The sequence below is a fragment of the Capra hircus genome, chromosome 22 (assembly GCF_001704415.2).
Source record: "Capra hircus breed San Clemente chromosome 22, ASM170441v1, whole genome shotgun sequence".
Lineage (NCBI taxonomy): Eukaryota > Metazoa > Chordata > Mammalia > Artiodactyla > Bovidae > Capra > Capra hircus.
Window position 1 is genome coordinate 11,905,295 of NC_030829.1, and position 20,554 is coordinate 11,925,848.

The window sequence follows — 20,554 nt, forward strand, 5'->3', positions numbered from 1 at the left end:
GCCCGAGTGGTGCTTAGCTGGGCTGAGTGGCCATGGGTGCACCTTGGACAACAGATTCCATAGGCCCAGAAGGAAGGCATCAGTCTCTGGGGGGCTGCGCCCACCCAAGCAGAACACAAGGACACGCGTGGATGGGTCCCATGACCAGGATGTCTGAGCATGGATGGATAGTGTGTGCCCGGGGCTGTTGGGAGAGTGGCAAGTGACTGGTGATATTTAATCAAAGGTTTCACATCCAGGGTGTCTGACATTTAACTGAAGGTGTCTGATGTTTGACAAAGAACAGCGGACTCTGGATGGCTCATGTGTAACCAAGTGTCTCCGACCCGGTGTCTGAGTGATGTCAGCCCAGTGACACTGGGTGAGTGTCGAGGGTGGGTTGACAGGGCTGATGGACTCACTCTGCTAGTCAGCGTGGCCCTCCAGGCCCTTCCACTCTGCTTAGAGCTTCTGAATGTGCCTCCAAGCTCTGGGGGTCTGCAGGGAGGGACCTGGCAGGCTCCGCCAAGGGACTCAGTGTCCTGAGGTTGGTCGGGTCCAGCCTGGTCCAGCGCTGACACCAGCTTCCTCTCCGTCCACTCACGGGGCTCCTCCATCCTCATGGGGCTCTGTGGACCAAGCCTGCTCCCTCCTTTCCATACCCCTTCAGGGATGGGAAGTCAGCAGACTCATTCTCAGCAGAGCTTGCCTTCTGCCTGTACCAGGTCCTTTCTATGGTGTGGTTTCCATTTCTTCCACTGGACTCACGGCAGCTTGCAAATCTTTCTTGGGTGCAAAAGTCAGATACAGCCCTGGCTCCCGATGGGAGGTAAACATCACCTCATCTATTGATCTGGTTGAAGCTCCCTCCCAACTTTGGCTGGCTGGTCCACTTTCTGTGAGGGCTCTGACCCTCATGCCTCTGAGGGTTGCACATTCTCCTCTCAGGCTTGGACTCTGTCCTGATGAGGTGTGGCCATGGGGCTGTCAGGATGAACCTGGACCGTTACCAATGTCGCTGTTACATGGAAGCCACAGTTCCGGCCTGCAGGTGGCTCTGGGTCCATTTTCTGTGGCTACTCCAGTGGGTGTGCCCCAGAACTGAGTTTTCTTGCTGAGGACACTGGCTTCAAGGCTGTGTCTCCTGGGTATAGGGGATGGGCAGAGAGCTGTGCCACAGAGGGAGCCAACTACTTCAGTCTCTTGTCCCTCCCAGAGCCTGCCTGTCCCCTCGGGTCTCCAGTGAAGCCCTGCCCGTCTCCTGCTTGGATTTAGCCAGTCTGTGCCCGTCCCAGTGTAGACCCTGTCTCCCCCATCCCCTAAGGGTCCCTAGCACCAACAGTGCCCTCCAGTCAACACCTGCTGGGCACAGGGAAGCCAAGACCCCAAGGGGTATGCTCCCATAGCCTTCAAGGCCAGTGGGGTGGCTGAGAATGGGGCGGGGCCAGCAGTCAAAATACCGAGGAGGAACAAGCCTGGAAGGTGGGGTGCAGGGCAAGGTGAGGGCAAGGTGTGTCTGTGAGCACGTCTGTGACATGGAGGGCTACTGCCTCTTTCCCTCGACCCAGAACCTGGTGCCTGACTGCTTCCCACCTCGGGGCCCTAGACCCTCACCGAAGCCTCTCTTGGGGCCCTGGAGTAAGGCCAGGTGGGAGAGACCTGACATCTAGCAAAGGGGCAGCTTCAACAGTGGCCCAGAACGGGGTGAAGCAGGGATCCGTGCTGCCCAGATGCTCCATCAAGCCATTCCACTCTTTCTGCGGGGGCCAAGCCTCAAGGCAGGGGCAGACAGCTGGGGCGGGGTCGTGGGCCCTGACACAGAAAGATCAGATGGTGGAGGGGGAGAGTTCTACCCCAACACACCAGCCCCAGTGCGAGAGGAAGGCTTTTGGAGGCTATGGAGCCACAAGGAAGGCAGAGCCCGGCCTTGCTCCTGCTCAGCCCCAATCCGGTCAGGCAGCCCTCCCATTCCAGGCAGACGGCCCCTCCTGGGCTGTGAAGCAGAGGTACAGCCGGCACGTTAGCTGCTGCGGTGATTGCCACCCTCTCCTCTCTGCCCTCCTTCCCTTCCCCTCCAGGTTTGGTTTCCATAACAACCCCAGAAGGTGGGAGGCAGCTGGTAATGCCCAGCTGAAAGGGGGGCCACAGGAAGAGCTCTGGCTGGAGGGTTGCAAGTGGAGCCTGACAGGCTTCCTGGCACCCTCCTCTGACCCTCCACAATCTCTAAAGTGGGTGGGACTGGGGATCAGCTGGAAGCCTAAGTCAGAAACATCAGATTAGGGGTGCTTCTCAAGGACACAAGTTAGGAGACCTGGCTTGAGTCCCTGCATTGCTGCTGATTCATCCTACAATTTGAGGCAAGGGGTAGGCTCTCTTTGAGCCTCAGTTTCTCCATCGTTAAAATGGAGGGGAGGCGCGGGAATGTCGCTGAACAGAACTTTCCTGCCGCTCTGATTATTCTAGGAGCTCCACATTACTGAATCACTTTGGTTACAGCAGAACGCTTTTCACTGCTTCACCACGGCAGTAATTCTTTGTTTTCACAAAGCAGGAGCACCGTCAATCGAAGTGCTGGGCCGATCTAGCCCAGAGAGCAGATCTGGCATCCCAGTGGGCCCAGGCAGCCCCAGGGGAAGTGAGCGGGCCACTTCTTCTGAGACACTCAGAAACGTGGAAATAGTCTGGTTGCCTCGGAGGTTCGCTCTGCTTTTTCAGCCCAGGGTCAGTATAGAGCGAGGGCAGGAGGCCTCGGTGAGCAAGGCTTTCCTTCTCTGCGATTCTGAATGAAGGGAGTAGCTTCCCTTGGGATTCTGTGGGTGGGGGGCGGGGAGCTGCCTGGGATTCTCTCGCGAGACAGGACTGGAGGACTTCCTAAGAGCTAGATGGAGAGCACTCAGAGCACCGCCCAGAGTCACGGGCTGAAGACAAGGCAAAGCCTAGCTCTTGACATCAGACAAGGGGCCCAGGGTTCCGGGCGTGTTGGTGCAATAATCCAGTTCTCTGCTCAGGCTCCAGGATGGGAAGGTAGGGGAGGCTCAGGCAGAGGCGGTATCCTCCTCCTGTGACTTCGGGCCCTCGGGGGTCTGTGGATCGCCGCCCGCCTCCCGCAGGGCACCTGAGAGCCTGGGCCTGGAGATCCTACTCCACTCTCATCAGTCCTGGCGCAGACAGAGAACGCCACCTCCCTTCTCACAGCTGGGACTCGCCTCCCAGCTCTGTGTCCTCAGTTGATGGCCCTGCTTCTTACCACAGAGGAAACAGAAGCAATCAGAAGGGAAGTTCCTTCTCTCATCGTCGGCTCTATCAGCCACCCCCACTGCCACTGGGAATTCTGTCTTCCCTGCTCTTATGACCAACACTCCCTCCAGACCCTGGATTCCCGACCCCTCGGGGCCAGCTCAAGGGCTTCGCTCCTCCATCACCAACCTGCCCTCCCTCCTGGATCGTTCCCATCAACCTGCACAGATGCTCCCTTCTTAAGGGTCCTCCCTTCACCCATCCTCCCTTCTGATCACCGTCTTACCTTGGGTCCTCTTTTAGAGTAAACCCCACAGACCAGATGGGTACACTTGCCCTCCTCCATTCTCCTCCCACCCCGCCTGGAGCCCTCTCTAATCAGCTGTGTGTCCCCCGTCTTGTCAAGGTCAAGGTCATCCGCCCTTTTTACGTTGTCGACTTCAACAGTGCATCTCGGTTCTCACGAGCATCCTTGTGGTTCCTTTCGAGTCACGTCCCCTTGCTGGCTTTCAGGACACTGCTCTCTCCTGATTTTCCTCAGCCTTCCCCGGGGGTTCCCTCCAGTCTCTTTGCTCCATCCTCCTTCTTCCTGACTTCAGGATGTTGGAGCATCCCAGGGACAGTCCCCAGGCGGCTTCCCTTCCCTGGCGACTCTCCCAGATGATCTCATCCGGTCTCCTGGCTTTAAATACCATCCGTATCCCAATGGCTTCTAAATTTATACCTCCGAGTGGACCTCTTTCCTGAACTCCAGGCTGGAAGATCAGTTGCTGACTCAGTATCTCACCCTGGATGCTTTCAGACCTAACATAGTCCAGACCGGATATTCGAGTCTTCTCCGCCCTGCGTTCTCCAGGCTGACACGTGGTCACACCAGCCACCCAGCTGCCTGAGCCAAGAGCTGCCTCGAGGCCTCCTGTCAGCCCTACTTTCAAACACCCCCAGAATCTGACCATATCTTGCACCTTCTCCTCTGGGACCCTGGTCCCAGCCACCATCCTCTCTCTCCTGGCTCCCAATACAGCCTCTGCGCTTACCCTTCCCCAGAGTCCCACCCACAGAGCAGCCAGGGCCACCTCCTCGAAGGTAAAGCAGAGTGCGTCCCTCCCTGCTTTTAACCCCCATCAGCTGTCATCACACTCGACTCTTTTGGCCTGTAGGGTTGAAGTCTGTCTCCCACAGCCCAGGGCTCTGGCCCTTGTTTGCTCAGCTCTGTCCAGGCCTAAGTCAACACTGGATTCGGGAAGACTGGTAGCCCTTCTCCGAGCCTTGGTTTCCCCACCTGTAAAAGGGTGGGCTGGAGTCAGCTGACCAGTAGCGTGCCTAGAAACAGGGGCTCTGCTGCCTGTTCTGACCGGCAGACAGAGAGCACCCCATCATCAAGGTCCAGTCTCTCTCTTTCCCTCTCTCCTCCACTGCATGGCTGAGCTCAGAGCTGCTCACACCCAAGGGCCAATAAAGACTTCGTCATGAACAGGTGAACTTAGTCAATCTGAGAAACCTAGAAAGCGGCAGCGGAACTGCACTTCGGATAGCACCCAGCTCAACACCACCCCTTCACCAGTGGGGAAAGCAAGGCTCTGAGGGGGCAGGGAGTATAACCCTCACCGGCTCTGCTGCTGCCAAGGTGCAGTGCCCAGCCCTGCGCACACTGGGCTCTCCACACATCAGTCTTTCGGAAAGGGTTTGACGGCTAAGCCCCTGACCACGACTCCTGCATGAGAGGCCTGCCCTGATCCCTCAACTCCGCCAGAACCCAGCATCCGTTGTCTGAGCTATCCAGAGTGGCATGCCTCAATCCAGCCCCTCAGCAAGAGGTCTCCTCCCAGGCAAGGAAGTGGGGCTTCAGCCGGTGGAGCAGCAGGCCTAGGGTCGCGTTTGCTCACTGAGTCCCTACGTCAGTCTGCTCATCTGTAAAATGGAGATAAGGAACCCCAGTCTCGTCCACCTCTCTGGCTGGTGGGTCACGTCGGTGGAGGGGGTCTCGCAATGTGCCAGACGTGGGGTCTGTGAGTGCAGATTGAAGCCACGCCAGGGTGCCTGGCAGGAGCTCCTGGGGAGGTCTGGCCACTTCTCTGGGCTCCTTTGCTCTCTCTCCTGCAGTTTAAGTCACCTTGGAATCCAGGTCACTTTTCATAGTGGTCCAGAGATTTCAGGTTGTAACACTGGTTTCCCTTGATGGAAAGCGCAGAGGATGCGAAACCCGAATCTTAATGAAGCCCCCTGAGCACAAGGCTGCCACGGAGCCACAGATGGGCCAGTGGCCCTGACCCCTAAGGAAGCCTGAGCTACTCTGAACCCATCTCTCCCCACCAGGATGGGCTGAGGGCCTCCATGCCGTCTCCCACCTCCAGAGCAGGAAAGTGGGTTGCTCTATAGCCACCTGCAGAGCTGACGTGGCCTCAGCCTGGGGCCAGGAGTGGCGCCCACGCCCCTCAGTGTGGCCTCTCCCTGAACAGCTCAGCAACAAGGTACTTACGCCATGACGATCACACTGAAGTCCAGCCAGTTCCACGGGTCCCGAAGGAAGGTGAACGCGTGCAGGCAGAAGCCTCGAGCCAGGATCTTGACCAGAGACTCAAAGGTGTAGATGGCAGTGAAGGTGTACCTGGGGAGGAGAGAGCAACAGGAGGGTGAAGCCTGCAGGCCAGGCTGGCACGCGCCCGGTGCATCTGTCCCCCTCGGCGAGGGCCCTCAGACCAGCCTCTCTGCAAAGCCCTCATGGCAGAGCTGGGGTCGGGAGCTGGAGCTTTGTTCCAAACACCTGGTCAGCTGAGGCGTCATCCTGTTTACTCAGCATCGTGCATAGGCCTCCCACGTTCCCGTGTGAACTCTCTATCTTCTCTCAGTTGTCTTGAGGTAAGAAGACCCTTCACCCGTCTCCTCACCTCAGCCCTGGGGGTTGAGGGTAAAGTACCCGCTGTGGCCACTGAAGGGCTGCAGGACACTCAGTCATGGCCCCGCACTTCTGTTTGTGGATTCTCAGTGGACAGCCTGGACTGTAGTCAACCACCCACAGGTAGGTGGGTACAGGTGTCTACCTTGGGCTTTGAAAGCGGGTTGATGTTCTAACACCTGAGACTGGAAGAGGGCTGCTCTCTGTGCTCGGGGCCAGCTGAGCAATCCCAAATGCTCGGGTGCTGGGACTGCGGCCCACAGGGCCAGACGAGGAAAGGGCCACAGCCCTGCTGGTCCCCGGGTCTTAGCAGCTGGATGCGGAGCGCAGCGTCAGTGATGCTGCCGGGTCCTGTGCGAACAAGGCAAGCCGCTTAGGGAAGAGAGGCTTCCCTAGCCTTTTGGTGGTCCCCTGAAAACAAGAGCCAAACGCACCAGGGCTGTTGGGTCCTCTTAGAGCCCATAGGTCAGGTACTTTCATTTGGGAAGGAAGAACCAGGCAGCTTTCTAAAACTGGTTATAGGAAGTAGGACTTAGGGAAAAGAGCCAGCAGCATGTGGCGCTGAGCTAGGGAGAGTCCAGGGCCTTTCCGTGGTGCCCACTCCCCCTAGCTGCACAGTCTGAAGCGGTTACTTCTCCAGTTCTCTCTCATCTGTCAAACGGGCCCAGCGGCTGTACCTGCCCTATTGGGTTGCCAGGAGGGTTACGGGACATGGTGCTCACAGTTCTAGGACAGCGCCTGGCGTGCACTAAGCGCTCACTCAATTATTAGTTAGTACTGTCCCTGTGCATTCTCCAAAACCATCAGGCGGGTCAGGGAGAAAGCCCTTCTTTTGCCAACCCAGAGAGCTTCCTCTCCTGAGGACACAAATCAAAGCACAGATTTGGCAGTGCTGGAAGCAGCAAGAGACGGAAGGAAGGGCTGGGCCTAGGGCGCCCCAGGTGGGTGAGCTGTGGGCCTCTGCTCAGGTGACCTTGAGGCCAGGAGTCTCGAATGGGAAAGGCAGAGGGGGCAGGGCCTGCTGGAGAGGCCCTGGGGATACTCACTCGACATATTTGGTCCAGGGTGGAGGGTCGTGCTGGGCCATGAACACGCAGTTGGTCAGGATGGTACACATGATGAGCATGCTGAAGAGCGTGGCGCAGTGTCAAGGAAAATCGCCTGCAGGGGGCCAGCCGGGCCGCCACCACCAGCGGGCCCCACACCACCAGGCCAAGGCTGCCAGGTCGACGAGACGAGGGCTCCCAGGAAACACACCGGGGCTCTGCCCAGTCCTTGCCAATCCCTCCCCTCTGAGGCCGGACACCTGCCCTGCTCCACAGCCTCTGACAGGGACCAGACCCTTGAATTGGAGCTATTAGCAGAGTCCCTTGTAGGGCCCATCCCGGAGGGATGGATGGAAGGAAGGAACCTCCCAGACCTCAGAGGTTTTTACCTTTATACACGGCTGCTCGGAGGCCAACTGCTCTGGGGGGAGGGAAGCCACGATGGCTGGGCTCTGAGTGCCCTCCTCCACTGCTACGGGAGTGGCCCAGGCTGACCTTTGAATCAGGACTTCTGCCAAAACCTATGTGCCTTGTCAGGACACACTGTCCTGGGGGAGGCAGGAGACCGCCTCTCTGGCCGTTGCTTCTTTTGCACAGGCTCTTCTCTCTTGGCCTCTGCTCTACCTGATACCCTGCTTCTCTCCTTCAAGGAGCTCCTCCTCAGGGCGGTCTGCCCTGACTCCTTGCCTACTGCATCCCCAGGGCACCAGGCACCCCTCTGTTTGCACGTCTGCCTCTCCGAATGACAGTGTCCCTCTGTTCCCACCAGAAGGGGAGCTCTTTAAATGCCACGACTGTGTCTTGGGCATCCTTGGGGCCCTTGGCCTCATCACTGAACTGATCCCTGACTCCTTGGCTCCAAGTCCCAGACGCTGCTTCAGAGTGGATGAAGCTCTGACTGACCACCATGGACTCTCTTGCCTCTACCAGAACTGCGGAGGAACAAAGGCCAGACCCTGGGCCTCCTGTGGGCGGGGACACCCGAGGGTCCCGGCCCAGAACAAGGACACTCTGCTGCCCTCAGGAGTCTGACTGGGGAAACGGCCTCCCACCCGCTGTGGCGGCTCCCACAGTCACCATCTTGCTTTGGCATCGGCCCGCGGGGCGATTAACATGGACAGCTCAGGTGCTGCAGTAATTGAACTCCAGGGGCCTGCCTTTTCCCTCCCCATCACAGTTCCATTCTTTCCCATGGCCTGCCCAACCTCAGGCCCAATGCGGAGTCCAGTGCAGTCAGACTGGAGAGGGGGCTGAGCTAGGGTTTTGATTTCTGGAGGGGGCTGGCCCAGCTGGGGAGACAGGTGGGATGTCTTCCACACCTCCAGTGCTTCTTCGAGAGAATCCAGGGAATCAGGCAATAGCATGTCAGATCCAGCCCGCAGCTTTATAGTGAATTCTCCAATTTCTCATCTGAGATGACAGGGGTCGAGTTTGGGGACCCTCACCCCTAGTTAAAACAGGGTTCAGTTCAGTTCAGTCGCTCAGTTGTATCCGATTCTTTGCAACCCCATCGATTGTAGAACTTCAGGCTTCCCTGTCCATCACCAACTCCTGGAGCTTGCTCAAACTCATGTCCATTGAGTCAGTGATGCCATCCAACCATCTCATCCTCTGTCTTCCCCTTCTCCTCCTGCCCTCAATCTTTCCCAGCATCAGGGTCTTTTCCAATGAGTCAGTTCTTCACATCAGGTGGCCAAAGTATTGGAGTTTCAGCTTCAGCATCAGTCCTTCCAATGAATATTCTGGACTGATTTCCTTTAGGATGGACTGGTTGGATCTCTTTGCAGTCCAAGGGACTCTCAAGAGTCTTCTCCAACACCACAGTTCAAAAGCATCAATTCTTCGGTGCTCAGCTTTCTTTATAGTCAAACTCTCACATCCATACATGACCACTGGAAAGTCATACGACTACTGGAAAGCTGGTAGCTCAGCTCAGAGGCCAGGGCTGCAGGGAGCCTTGATTTCTCCCCAGCTAGGGGGTGCCTCCCCAGACACTGGGGTCCTTCCCTCAGCTTGGTCTCCACCACTGGGCCTAGCTCCTTCTCCAGCATTCAAGGGCAGATTAGATAACCATCTCAATAGCCCTTCTCCCCTACACACACACACACACACACACACACAAACATTCCTCACACCCCGGCTCCCTGCCAAGGCTTTCCTCACTGGGCAGGGAGTTAACAAGCCCCTTAACCAGCCTTTATTCATCCCCAAAGGCAGGCTTAACTGTCTACTGAGGATCAGATGACTCCTGAAATATGAAGGTAATGATGTTAACAGCAAGTATTTATTGAGCCCTTCCTAGGTGCCAGGCTCTGCTCTCTGCATCCATTGACTATTTCTCTTCTCGCGAGAATGCAGGAGGTAGAGACTTCTCCACTCTAGAGATGAGGAGACTGAGCCACAAAGAGGTTACCTTGAAGGATACTCTAGTAGGTAGAATAATGCCCCCCAGCAAAGACAATCACGTCCTAATCCCTGGAAACTATAAACGCTCATGTAGATGGCAAAGGGGACTTTGCAGATGTGATTAAATTAAGGATCGGGTGATTATCCTGGATTATCTGGGTGGGCCCAATGTCATCACCGGGTCCTTATAAAAAAGAAAGAGGCAGGCGTCAGCATGATGTTTGTGAGAAAGACTCCACCAGCTGTTGCTGACTTTGGAAATGGAAGGGGGCCAGAGCCGAGGATTTTCCGCAGCCCCTGGAAAACAGAAAAACCTAGAAAACGGATTCTCTCTGAGAACCTCCAGAAAGAACTGCGGCCCTGCGGATACCTTGTTTTTAGCCCAGTGAGATCTTTTTTGGACTTCTGACCTCCAGAACCATAAGATGACAAGTCTGCATTGTTTCAAGCTGCTAAGTCTGGTAATTTGTTATAGCAGCCACAGAAAATGACTGTGGGTCCGACCCTGGTCAATGGCAGAGCCCAGACCTGAGACCTGACCGTCCTGACGCAGGCTCCACTCTGAACTCTGCTGCGGCCTCACCACCTCTACACAACGACAGCAACGTCCCCTGGTCCCTTCCCTCACTTCCAGACTGAAGAGCCTGTGGGAATCACGGGAGTGCCGTCCCACACTCGGGACTCTGACACCCACAAGGCACGCTGAAAAACACGGGGTGAAGCGCTCTGTAAAGTGTGCGCAGACAGCCACCCAGGAAGACGAACTGAATTATTTGTCATTTTTAAGAACCCACCTCACGTGAGCACATGGGCATGGCTCTGTGTGGGAGACAGGGAGACCTCCAAGCCATTGAACTGCTCCAAGATAGGAGATTATGAGAAATCAGACCTGTCTCCGGCGAGGCTGGGCAGGAAGGCTTCCTGGAGGAGGCATTCACATAGGTTCTGGAGGCTGGTTAGGGTTCCTCCAGCAAACAGTCAGCCCAGCTGGTCCTGGGGAAGCTCAGGACTAGAGACATACCTGTCTGAGGAGCCGAGCCTCTCCCCGCTGTGGTTATAGCACTCACAGCTCTCATCAGTGTGGAGAAAAGGCTGCTTGGCAGACAGCAGCAGTGTGGCCAGGCTGCCTTGGACCAGAGGACTCGGCTGGACACAGACAGAGGTCCGGACAGCCCTTCTGAACCCTGCCAGCCATGGCCTGCGCTGCACAGGGCGAAAGGAAAGGTGCCATCTGAAGGAATCTTGGCTTCTCCAGACAAAGAAATGCCTTAGCGTGAGTTGCCGAGACTCCAGTCTCTGCCACTTGACTGTTCAAAACCCTGCCTGGCTCTCCAGTTCTTGAGGACGGCCCTTCCATTACTCTCAGCCGTTTTTGGGTAGGTGTGTGAGTGTGTGACCTTTTCCTACATAGACTGAGCCTCTAGTCCACGTGACTCTGCCCAAGCATCCCTGAGTTCCCATGGAACCACCACAGAGCCAATAACCAGAGAGAGAAGTCAGGCGCGCTCCCGGCCAGAGCACACCTGTTTGCACTGCCTGGTGGTTGCAGGCCGACAACTGAGCGGGTTTTCTGCGTGGGCAGTGGCAGAGGCCAGCTCTCCGGGGCTGAGCCGAGCCGAACATCTTCAATCCTGTCATGTCATTGTCCCTAAACACCCACTCCCAGCCTCATAATTAAAATGCCAGCAAGGACTGCCAGCCTGGATTGTGGGGAATGCCTGAAACTGGGGCTGCCTGTCTTCAGATGGTAAGGAGTCAAAAAACTCCCAATGAGAAGGGAATTAACAGTCGGCGTATTTTCATATATTTGTTCTATTAAATGAACACACCACACACACACACACACACACACACACACACGGTTTGATTGCCCATTTGAATCTGGAAGAACGTGGGAGGATTTTGTGAACAGATCCTGTGCACCCAGGAAGGCAAAATGCTGCCCGCCGTGGATGTGCAGCGTCTCTGAATGTGACTGCAGTGGAGTTTGGAGTTCTGTTGGTTTCTTTTATTTAATCCTGGCAGGAACACATTCTGCAGGATTATAACAAAAATACATCGGGAAAAAAAGTTCTCCATGCCCATATTTACTTTTTAGGCACCTTCCCAGGGACGCACTGCGAGCGTGGAGCCCAGAGCAGAGCTGAACAGAGTTATCATGCGCTTGCCAGCCGGTCCCTGGGAATGCCTGGATTGCCACAAGTGAGAGGAATTTCTTCCTGGAGAGGAGGACCTGTGTTCCTGCCTGCTTTCAAGTCAGTCTTTATCCCTACTGCCCTTTCTAAAGGGCCTGGCACAAAACTTTGCACACTGGGGGCTGAGATGTTTAAATATCTGTAGCAATGTAAGCAGACAATTAGCTTCAGTTTAGCAACGTGAAAAAGTTACTAGAGATCTGTGGCACAGCAATGTCAGCATGACTGTTCTGGATACTTAAGAATGGTTAAGATGGTCAATTTTATGTTATATGTTTTATGCCACACAAAACGTGTGTGTGTGCTCAATCACTTCAGTCAGGTCCGACTCTCTGTGACCCCATGGACTGTAGCCCACCAGGCTCCTCTGTCCATGAGGATTCTCCAGCCAAGAATACTGGAGTGGGTTCCCATTTCCTTCTCTAATGGATCCTCCCAACCCAGGGATCAATCCCACATCTCCTGTGTCTCTTGCACTGCAGGTGGATTCTTAACTGCTGAGCCACCAGGGAAGCTGGCGCGCGTGTGTGTATACATATGTATATTCTGTGTTATGCTTAGTCACTCAGTCATGTCCGACTCTTGGTGACCCCATGGACTGTAGCCCACCAGGCTCCTCTGTCCTTAGGGATTCTCCAGCCAAGAATACTGGAGGGGGTTGCCATGCCCTCCTCCAGGGGATCTTCCCAACTCAGGGACTGAACCCAGGTCCCGCATTGTAGGTGGATTCTTAACCATCTGAGTCACCAGGGAAGCTCAAGAATACTGAAGTGGGTAGCTTATCCCTTCTCTAGGGTATCTTCCCCACCCAGGAATAGAACCAGGGTCTTTGGCATTGCGGGTGGATTCTTTACCAGCTGAGCTACCAGGGAAGCCTAGCTATGTATAGTCATCTATCTATCTATCCACAGACAGAGAAAGAGAGGAAAATTTTGTAATTCAAGACTTGAAATCTGTATGCTTTAGAAATGTATGGTGACTGCTGATCGGCATGGGACTCCTTCTTGGTGATAAAAATGCTTTGGAATTAGAGAGTGGTAATGGTTGCACAGCCTTATGAATATACTGTACTGAATATACGTGTACTGAACTGTACACTTTAAATGGTAAATTTTATGGTATGTGAATTTTATCTTGATTGAAAAATGCATGAAGAACTTGTAGATTTGAGGCCTCACACTGGCGGTTCTGGTCTGGAAGGGGCTGGGAGTCTTCATTTTTAACAAACTTCCCTGGTGCCACTCAGACTGACATTTAGAAGTGACTGCCTTCGAGCAGTGAGTGCACAAATCACAGTTGTTGTTTTTGGCTGTCGTGCCTGACCCTTTGCAACCCCATGGACTGTAGCCCGCGAGGCTCCTCCGTCCACGGGCTTTCCCAAGCAAGAAAACTGGAAGAGAGTTGCCACTTCCCTCTCCAGGGGATCTTCCTGATCCAGGGATTGAACCCGCATCTTCTGCACTGGCAGGCGGATTCTTTACCAGTGAGCCACCAGGGAAGCTACAAATCATGGACACTTTCCTAAAACACAGGTTCTGGACCCGAGAGTCAGCAGTTCCTGTAAGATCCTTGTGATGCTGCTGCTGATGATCAGTGCACCACACTTTGAGGGTGAGACCTAAGGACACAGAAGGGCTGCTCCCCAACCACACAATCCAGGCCCCTCCTCTCCCTCAGTGCCTCCCGAGCCCGCTAGGGGGCGCTGTGGGAGGCCCGCCATGCGCTTCCATCCCCAGGTAGCAGAGCATCAGGGAGCCTCTAAGAGCCCAGCGCAGGGCCTCCCAGATGCTGAGCCTCTCCCTGGGGCAGCTGCCCTGGGAAACAAGGTCCACCTCAGAGCCCTCAGGAGCAGTCCTGCCAGGCGGAACCAACTCCTCACAGCCTGAGAGCCACCACTTTTGGTGGACCCTCTGGCCAGGCTGGGGACTGTGTTGGCCCTGCTGTCCCCCTGGCCCACCTGCCTCCCTGGCCTCAGCCGCCCCGTGGCCCAGCCCTGCTGCAGGTGCATCCCCAGGGGCTGAGCTGACTGCTAAACAGAGCTGGTTGGTTAGATACCTGGAGGAGAAGCCCCAGGTGGGAGCCAGAGCGTGCTTTCAGTGAGGCCACGCCCTCGCAGTGAGTCCCAGAGAGGCTCAGAGCAAGAAGAAGGCTGGCCTTTCCTCCTACTGCACTGCTCTCACCAGGCTATGCCCACACGCCGGCAAAATGACAACTCCTCATGTGGTTGTCTAATCACTCTTGGGCAGGGGCCGGGGTGGGGGCTGTAAAATTCCCAAGGGGGCAAGGACAGGGACTTATCCAGCTTGATAAGCACCCCAGAGTGCCAGGCAAAGTGTGTAGCACCTACAGGAAGCTTGGGAACGGCTCAAAATTAAATCCAGAACCACCCATGCCTCACAAAGCAGGATGCAGCTGTGAGTAGCAGGCTGCTCCATGAACACAGTCCCTCCCCACGGTGTCTGCCCACCCTGGAGACCACCCTGCTAATGCTACGGTCACGGCCTAAATGGGGGGGAGCGGCGTTCCCTGGCTGTACATGTCTCAGGATCCCCAGGAGAAAGGCCAGAGCAAGCTGGAGCGGGCCAGAGAGCAACTGCATGCGGAAAACAAATGGGCCCTGAGGCCCTCTGAGTGGCCCCAGGTTTGGGGTCAGCACTGGGGCACATGTGGGCAGACCATGGAGCCAGGAATGGGCACCTCTCAACCCTTCCTGGATAGGAAAGGCCCCCTGAGTAGTCAGCATTCGGTTACTCAGTTCCTCACTGGACAGCCATTTTCCCCAAGCCTCCTGCCCTGCCCAGAGGCCTTGGCCTTCCAACCAGAAGGGGAACAGAGAGGAGACTTTAGGGAGCTCCCTTGGGCCCAACCTGCCAACCCCACAACTAATCGCACTGCTGAGCCCAGGGGCATTGATCAATTAATGGCCAAGCCAGCTTTAGCTAAAGCAAAGCTGTCCAGGCCCTCATGCCGAAACATAGGGACCTCTGACCCCACGGCCAGACACCCGCCCTCCCCAAGAGGCTCTGCGCCTGGGATCCCTTTTCTGAAGTCCGAAGAACAGCCATTTCCCTGTTTCATGCTTGGTCTGAACGGGATCCTTCTAGGACCCAAAGACCAGTACCTATCCCTCATCACACCACAGCCCACCCATCGGTCTCCTCCACAGCCTGAAGCTTTTTCAGGCTGTGGTTTATATAATTTAATGCTAACCAGAGTTCTTTGAGATACTCTGAAACTGCAAACATTTTGTCAACACCTAATCAAAAAGCAAGTGTTGCCTCCCTCGAAAGAGGCCCACGTATGACTAAACCAGAGGCCTCCTGATTGGGAAGCAGTTTCTCCTTGGCTGAGCCCCGGTGACCTGCCAGAGGTCCCTGCCAGTGGGTGGGGAGGTGCAGGGTGTCGCAGGGTCGGGGGGGGGGTGCAATGCGAGGGGACATGGGGAGCCAAGACCAGAATCAGGGGACACTGACCGGCCTCATTTCTTCTGCTTTCCTCAGTAGCTCAGCTTCTAAGACGCTTCTCTCCTGAAGAATCAGCCGAATCTCCCAAGCCTTCATGTGTCCACTATCCCCCAGGATCTTGTTAAAATGCAGATGCCGAATCGGCAGGTCTTGGGGTGGGGTCTGAGAGACTGATGTCCAAATGGCTCCCAGGTGACGACTGTGTGCTTGCTTGTTTGAAGATCGACCAGGAATCAACATCGCTCTCAGTGCTAAACGCCCCGTCCACCCTCTTTCCCCGGGTGGGGCCCACCCAGCAGGGATGGATCGCAAAGGATATGAATGAACCAAGATCTTCACAGCCGCTCTCCGGATGGGGTGGAAGGGGCTGAGGACGTACAAGGCGTTGGTGGCACTGAACCGGAAGATGGTCTTGCCTTTGTTCAGGACGATGAAGGTCTGTGGACAGAGAGCCACTTTAGGCAGGGTGGCAGCCCTAGGTCCTTAACGGAGAGGAACTCCTGGGGGGCAGGTGTGGGCTCAGAGGTCTAAAACTCTGGCAGAGGGGTAGGGTGAGAGGAAGAGGAGACGGCCTGACGGGGGGTGGGGGTGGGTACTGGGAGCTGGCAGGTCACCCATGGCTGGGCTGGGACAAGAGCAAGTTCAGGGGATTGTCAGGTTGCGTAGATTTAGTTTCATTTCAATGAGAAGGGGCCTTTCATGATCCTAGCTGAGCTGTTATCATAGCAGAGGCCAGGACCCAGCTGACACCCCCCTGGTTCCCCTCTCCCTCTGACCCCTCTGTGCTTCCCCACCGGGCCCACTGAAGGCGGAGGGTGCGATGAGGGAGCTGGGTCAGCAGGGACAACCAAAGAGGGATGAGGAAAATGCAGAACTCAGCCCAGGAGACAGAAACTTTCCCTGGGACCCTGTCTCCTGGAGTCCAGACAGATGGTAGCCCCAGCTGACACCAGAGGCCACGACCTGGTGTCTTCCTCACTAGGGTCATGTGTTGCCCAGGGTAAACCTGCTCTTCACGCTTCTGGAAGTTCCATCTACTCAGCACAGTGAGGCACGGGAGTGGATGGTGGGTGCTGGAGGCAGCACTGTAGCACGTGGAGCGGGCATCTGGGTCCAGAGCCGTCTCTGAGGACAGCGGTCCATCCCCGTTGGCTACCGCAGGCACTGCGGAGGCGGCAAGGCCTGGGGCTGGGCTTCTCCCAGGGCTGAGCTGGTGAGATAAGTTCTATTTACTGTGGACTAGGAAGACAAGTTGTCCAGAAAGATCAGGACTGAAAGTTCTGCTCTGGTACCTGCGTCACTCCGTGGGGTTGCAGGCAGTGTGACCAGGGGTCAGCAAGGCAAGACAGGGGGTTAGAGGCCAGAATCCTACCTGGGGCCACTGCTCAAGTGTCCCCGGTCACAGGGACAGGAGAGTGTCCCTGACTGCCCCCGGCTCAGCTGCCACCAGCTCCCAGAGCCCAGCCCAGCTCTGGGCCACCCTCAGTTGGGTCCCTCTGCCATGACTCCAGTCTGTGAACTCCAGCCCCATCACCACTTTGATGCACCACTCAACCCATGCTTGTCCCAGCTGTGGCCTTAACCCCAGCCCTAATTCTAGCTCTGACCAACCAGGATCTGGCCCACCCACCCTGATTAATCCCAATATAGCCAGAGGCCTCATCTTCACTGAGCCTGAGTCACCTGAATTGGGGGGTGGGGAGTGAGGGCAAATTCACCGTCTCTTCTCCCGCATGTGCACATAGCCTGGGTGGGCTTGACCTCTACCCATGCACACACGCGTGCACACAGGGAGACAATTGCGCATCACTCCCACTCTCAGACCCCTGGTCTCCTGGATGCATAGTACATAGTGACACACCGCTCGGACGCCTGGTAACACTGACACACACTCACAAACACCAGGTGCTGGCCCTGCCCTGGGAACGCCAGCCTGTCTGTCTCAATGCCTCCTCAGCCCGGGGACTGACTGCAGTGATGTGGGCAGGACCGATCTTGCTTAGCACCTAGCCTTCTGGGGAGAGGCCTCCACCAAATTGAAACCCACCTTCCCCTGGCCATGCAGCCCAAAGTATGGGCAGCTGGGTTGGGGACTCAGGCCTCTGCAGGAGCCCTGTGTGCCCAAGGTCTGGCCGGGTGCAGGCCTGGGCACACGGTCCTGAGAGATGAGGACAGCGCAGGGGCCCCAGATTGGGGAATTTATCTCCTGGGTAGAAATTCATGCTGGAGGAAGCTTGAGTAACCCATCCAAGTGGACAAAGGGCTTCCCTGGTGGCTCTGGTGGTAGAAGGATCTGCCTGCAATGTGGGAGATCCAGGTTTAGTCCCTGGGTCGGGAAGATCCCCTGGAAAACAGAATGGCAACCCACTCCAGTATTCTTGCCTGGAGAATTCCATGAACAGAGGAACCTGGTGACCTACAGTCCATGGGTGAGTGACTAAGGCACACAAACAGTGGACCAAAGTCCCTTCCTCTCCCCGCACTCTGAAGGGACAATGGCAAAGCCACCGGCTTCCCACTCCTCTCAGATTTCCCACGAGCCGTCACAGTCCCATCACCAGCCCACAAGGCCCAGATGCTGCTGCTGTGGCCCCCAGCCCGAGCCGTGATGGCACAGCCAATGCCCAGCAAATTCTCTGGGGCGGGGGGCGGAGGCTACACGCTGTCCTTGCTTGGGGGAGGGATCCCATGCCGTGCTCTGAGGCCCAAACTCAACTCAGGACAGGACTCAGGGCCCGACTCTGACTGACACACACACTGCAGGATCAGGAGTCCTCCAGGGGTGGAAATCTGACCACAGATTATTCCCTGAGTAGATGCTCCATCAGGAGGCAAGATTTCCAGAGTGGCTGCCTGCTCTTTCCTTCATAGCACCAAACCATCTCAGGCTGCATAATTCTGGGCTTTTTTTCTAGAACTCCAAAGTTAAGGTGATTGGAATATAGATTGCTAATGACTCACTTCCCCGAGGCCCAAGGGAGCCAGCCCCAAAGAGAGCCCCGTATGGAGGCGAGACCCTCTCCCTATCTGCCTGGTTGACTGAGATGCTGCAGGGAGGCGGGGTGGGAGTGGGTGGCAGTCACCTTTTGAGTGCTATAGAAGGGGTCCAGGTCCTCCAGGGGCTCCCCGATGAGCTCTCGGGGTGGGTTGCCGTAGAGATCCGGCAGCTTTTTGGAGGCCTGCAGGTCCAGCTGGGGCCGGGGAGCCTCCTCCTCGGGCAGCCCGTCGCGGCTCTCCTGCGAGGCGGCCGAGCTCCGGGCCTGCTTCTCTGCCATGCGCTTCTCGATGGCCGCCAGAGACTCCCGGGTGAACCTGCGGAAGCTGCTGGTGCCCCGAGGTAACAGGAAGTCTGCCATCTTCTCATCCTGCTTCTGGGGCACAGGCTGTCCTCACGCTGCCTGTAGGGAAGCTGAAAGACACACAGACATGGGGCTGATGCTGCACGCAGGGCTGGGGGCCAGGGTGCTCAGACCTGGTGGAGGGAAAGACCCACATCCCTGCAGAGATGCCCCCACCTCTCCACAGGCACACCCTGCAGTTGCCGACCCGGGGAAACCCAGAATCCTCTGGGCTGCAGGGAATGCAAGGGGATCTGCAGCAGGGGCACTCGTCCCTTCCCCATCCCGAGGAGCAACTTTGAAAGCAAGTACGCATGAGAAACTGGGTCACCAGTGACCCTTCATCCTGCCCTATTCAATACAAAAGGAAACCCTCACACCTGTGGGTTTTCTGACCAAGCCCACTTTGACACACTTCTCACTACTGCTGTCCCCCCCAATCTGGGCTGATGGGGACACTCGACGGGAAGGGGCAGGAAGGGGCTGGTCATCTTTAGACCTCTGGCAGGGCTGGTCCTGAACGAGTGAGTGAGGGAATGAATGGGTGAGTACGTAGGCGAGGGGCAGGCCCATTAGAAGGTACCCGGCACTGCCCTTCCTCTCAGCTTGCCTCCTCTGCAGGTCACCCTGGGACCCTAGGAGGGCGATCAGAGGCCTCCCGGGCCAATGTACCAACTCTGGGCTTCTTTTCCAGGCAGCTCTCTGGCCTGAGTGGTGGGACCAGAGGGTGGGGGACAGTCTGTCTGGCCTTCCCACCGTGTACCTGTGTGGGGGAGGGTGCCCAGACTTCACCTGGGGCACAGAGGTGCCAACATCTGGCAATGGCTGGGGCATCTGGATCTGCTGACCGAGGCCCAGGAAAGTCCTGCAGGTTTGGGGAAACAGCTGGGTAACGATTTGGCAGCTGCCATCCAGATGTTGGCAACCTGGTGTACACAGCTGCCTCAGAGCCCACCCCCGAGGATCTCAAGGAAATCCCCAAGGGAGACAGCCTTCCAGAGATGGGAAATGCTGACGGAGCATCTGAGACTCCCCCATGCCTCCACTCGCTCCCCTCCCCTTGAGTCTGAACAAACCCCGAGAGACAGCAGGACCAGAAAACGGTGACCCCGCCTCCTCTAGGACGTCCAGCCAGGCGCCTGCGCGTGACGCCATACGGGGAGAATGTGGCCCCCAGTGGCCTCAGATGATCCAGGACCTGGTGTGAACAGGCTCTGACTCTGATACGGAGGCTGGAGAATGTGTGCCTGACTGCCCCACCAAAACAGGATGTGGTCAGCCCAGCTCCCCAGTGGGACACCTCAGCCAATGGGAGGGGAAGGCCGTGTTGCTAATTACCACATCAAACCCAGGCAAGGCCGGGCACCTGTTGGAGGTCTCTGCCAGGACAAAATCCTTTTCCGTCAAAGATCGGCTTGGCCTTGATCTGACTCCTGACACACGTCACTGCTGACCCCAACAAGTGGCTGCCACCCTGACCCCTGTGCATACTCCACCGAGGGTGGGGGCCCCAAGCACCTCGAAGTAGGCACCTGGCCAGGTGACAGGTAAACAGTGAGCAAACACAACACAGCCAGGACTCAAAAGCGCGCCTCTGGTCCCAAGGGAGGCGTGGTGCGGAATGTGTGAAGGGAAGCCAGAGGAGAGAGGTCCCAGGACAGTCAGAACCAGCCGTCCTTCAGCCACTTGCCCTTCTCTTTCCCTCCAGTAAAGTGAAAGGCACATCCTTGCTGAAAACAGCAGGTGAAGGAGTAGGTCCCCCTTTAATCAAAGGATGCCTGGATGCCAGCAGCCCCTTCCTTGCAGGGCAATCCTCTTCACTCTGAGCAATCACTAGTCCCGTAAATCAGGAAACCTCCTCTTTTGCTTGGAATTATTTCCTAAAAATAGTGTTCTCTGTCTCACTGTATCCATCTGTGTCCACACGCCTGCAAGGTTTCTGGAGACACGTGGATGCCCACGGACCTATGGAGTCTTTACTGGTACATACCCG

At 56.4% G+C, this 20,554-nt stretch overlaps 1 protein-coding gene across 3 annotated transcripts in view; it reads right to left on the reverse strand.

Moving 5' to 3' along the window:
- SCN5A (sodium voltage-gated channel alpha subunit 5) overlaps positions 1-20,554 on the reverse strand; it is a 103,432-nt gene that overhangs the window by 68,050 nt on the left and 14,828 nt on the right. For 2 of the 3 annotated variants that reach the window (XM_018038396.1, XM_018038397.1), the window contains exons 1-2: positions 7,159-7,641; positions 5,696-5,824 (exon numbers count right to left, since the gene is read on the reverse strand). In XM_018038396.1, coding sequence (XP_017893885.1) covers positions 5,696-5,824; positions 7,159-7,238 — 209 coding nt within the window. In that variant the 5' untranslated portion in view covers positions 7,239-7,641. Of the gene's footprint in view, positions 1-5,695; positions 5,825-7,158; positions 7,642-15,542; positions 15,662-18,306; positions 18,633-20,554 lie in introns of those variants that run through there. The other variant, XM_018038398.1, reaches the window with a different exon arrangement.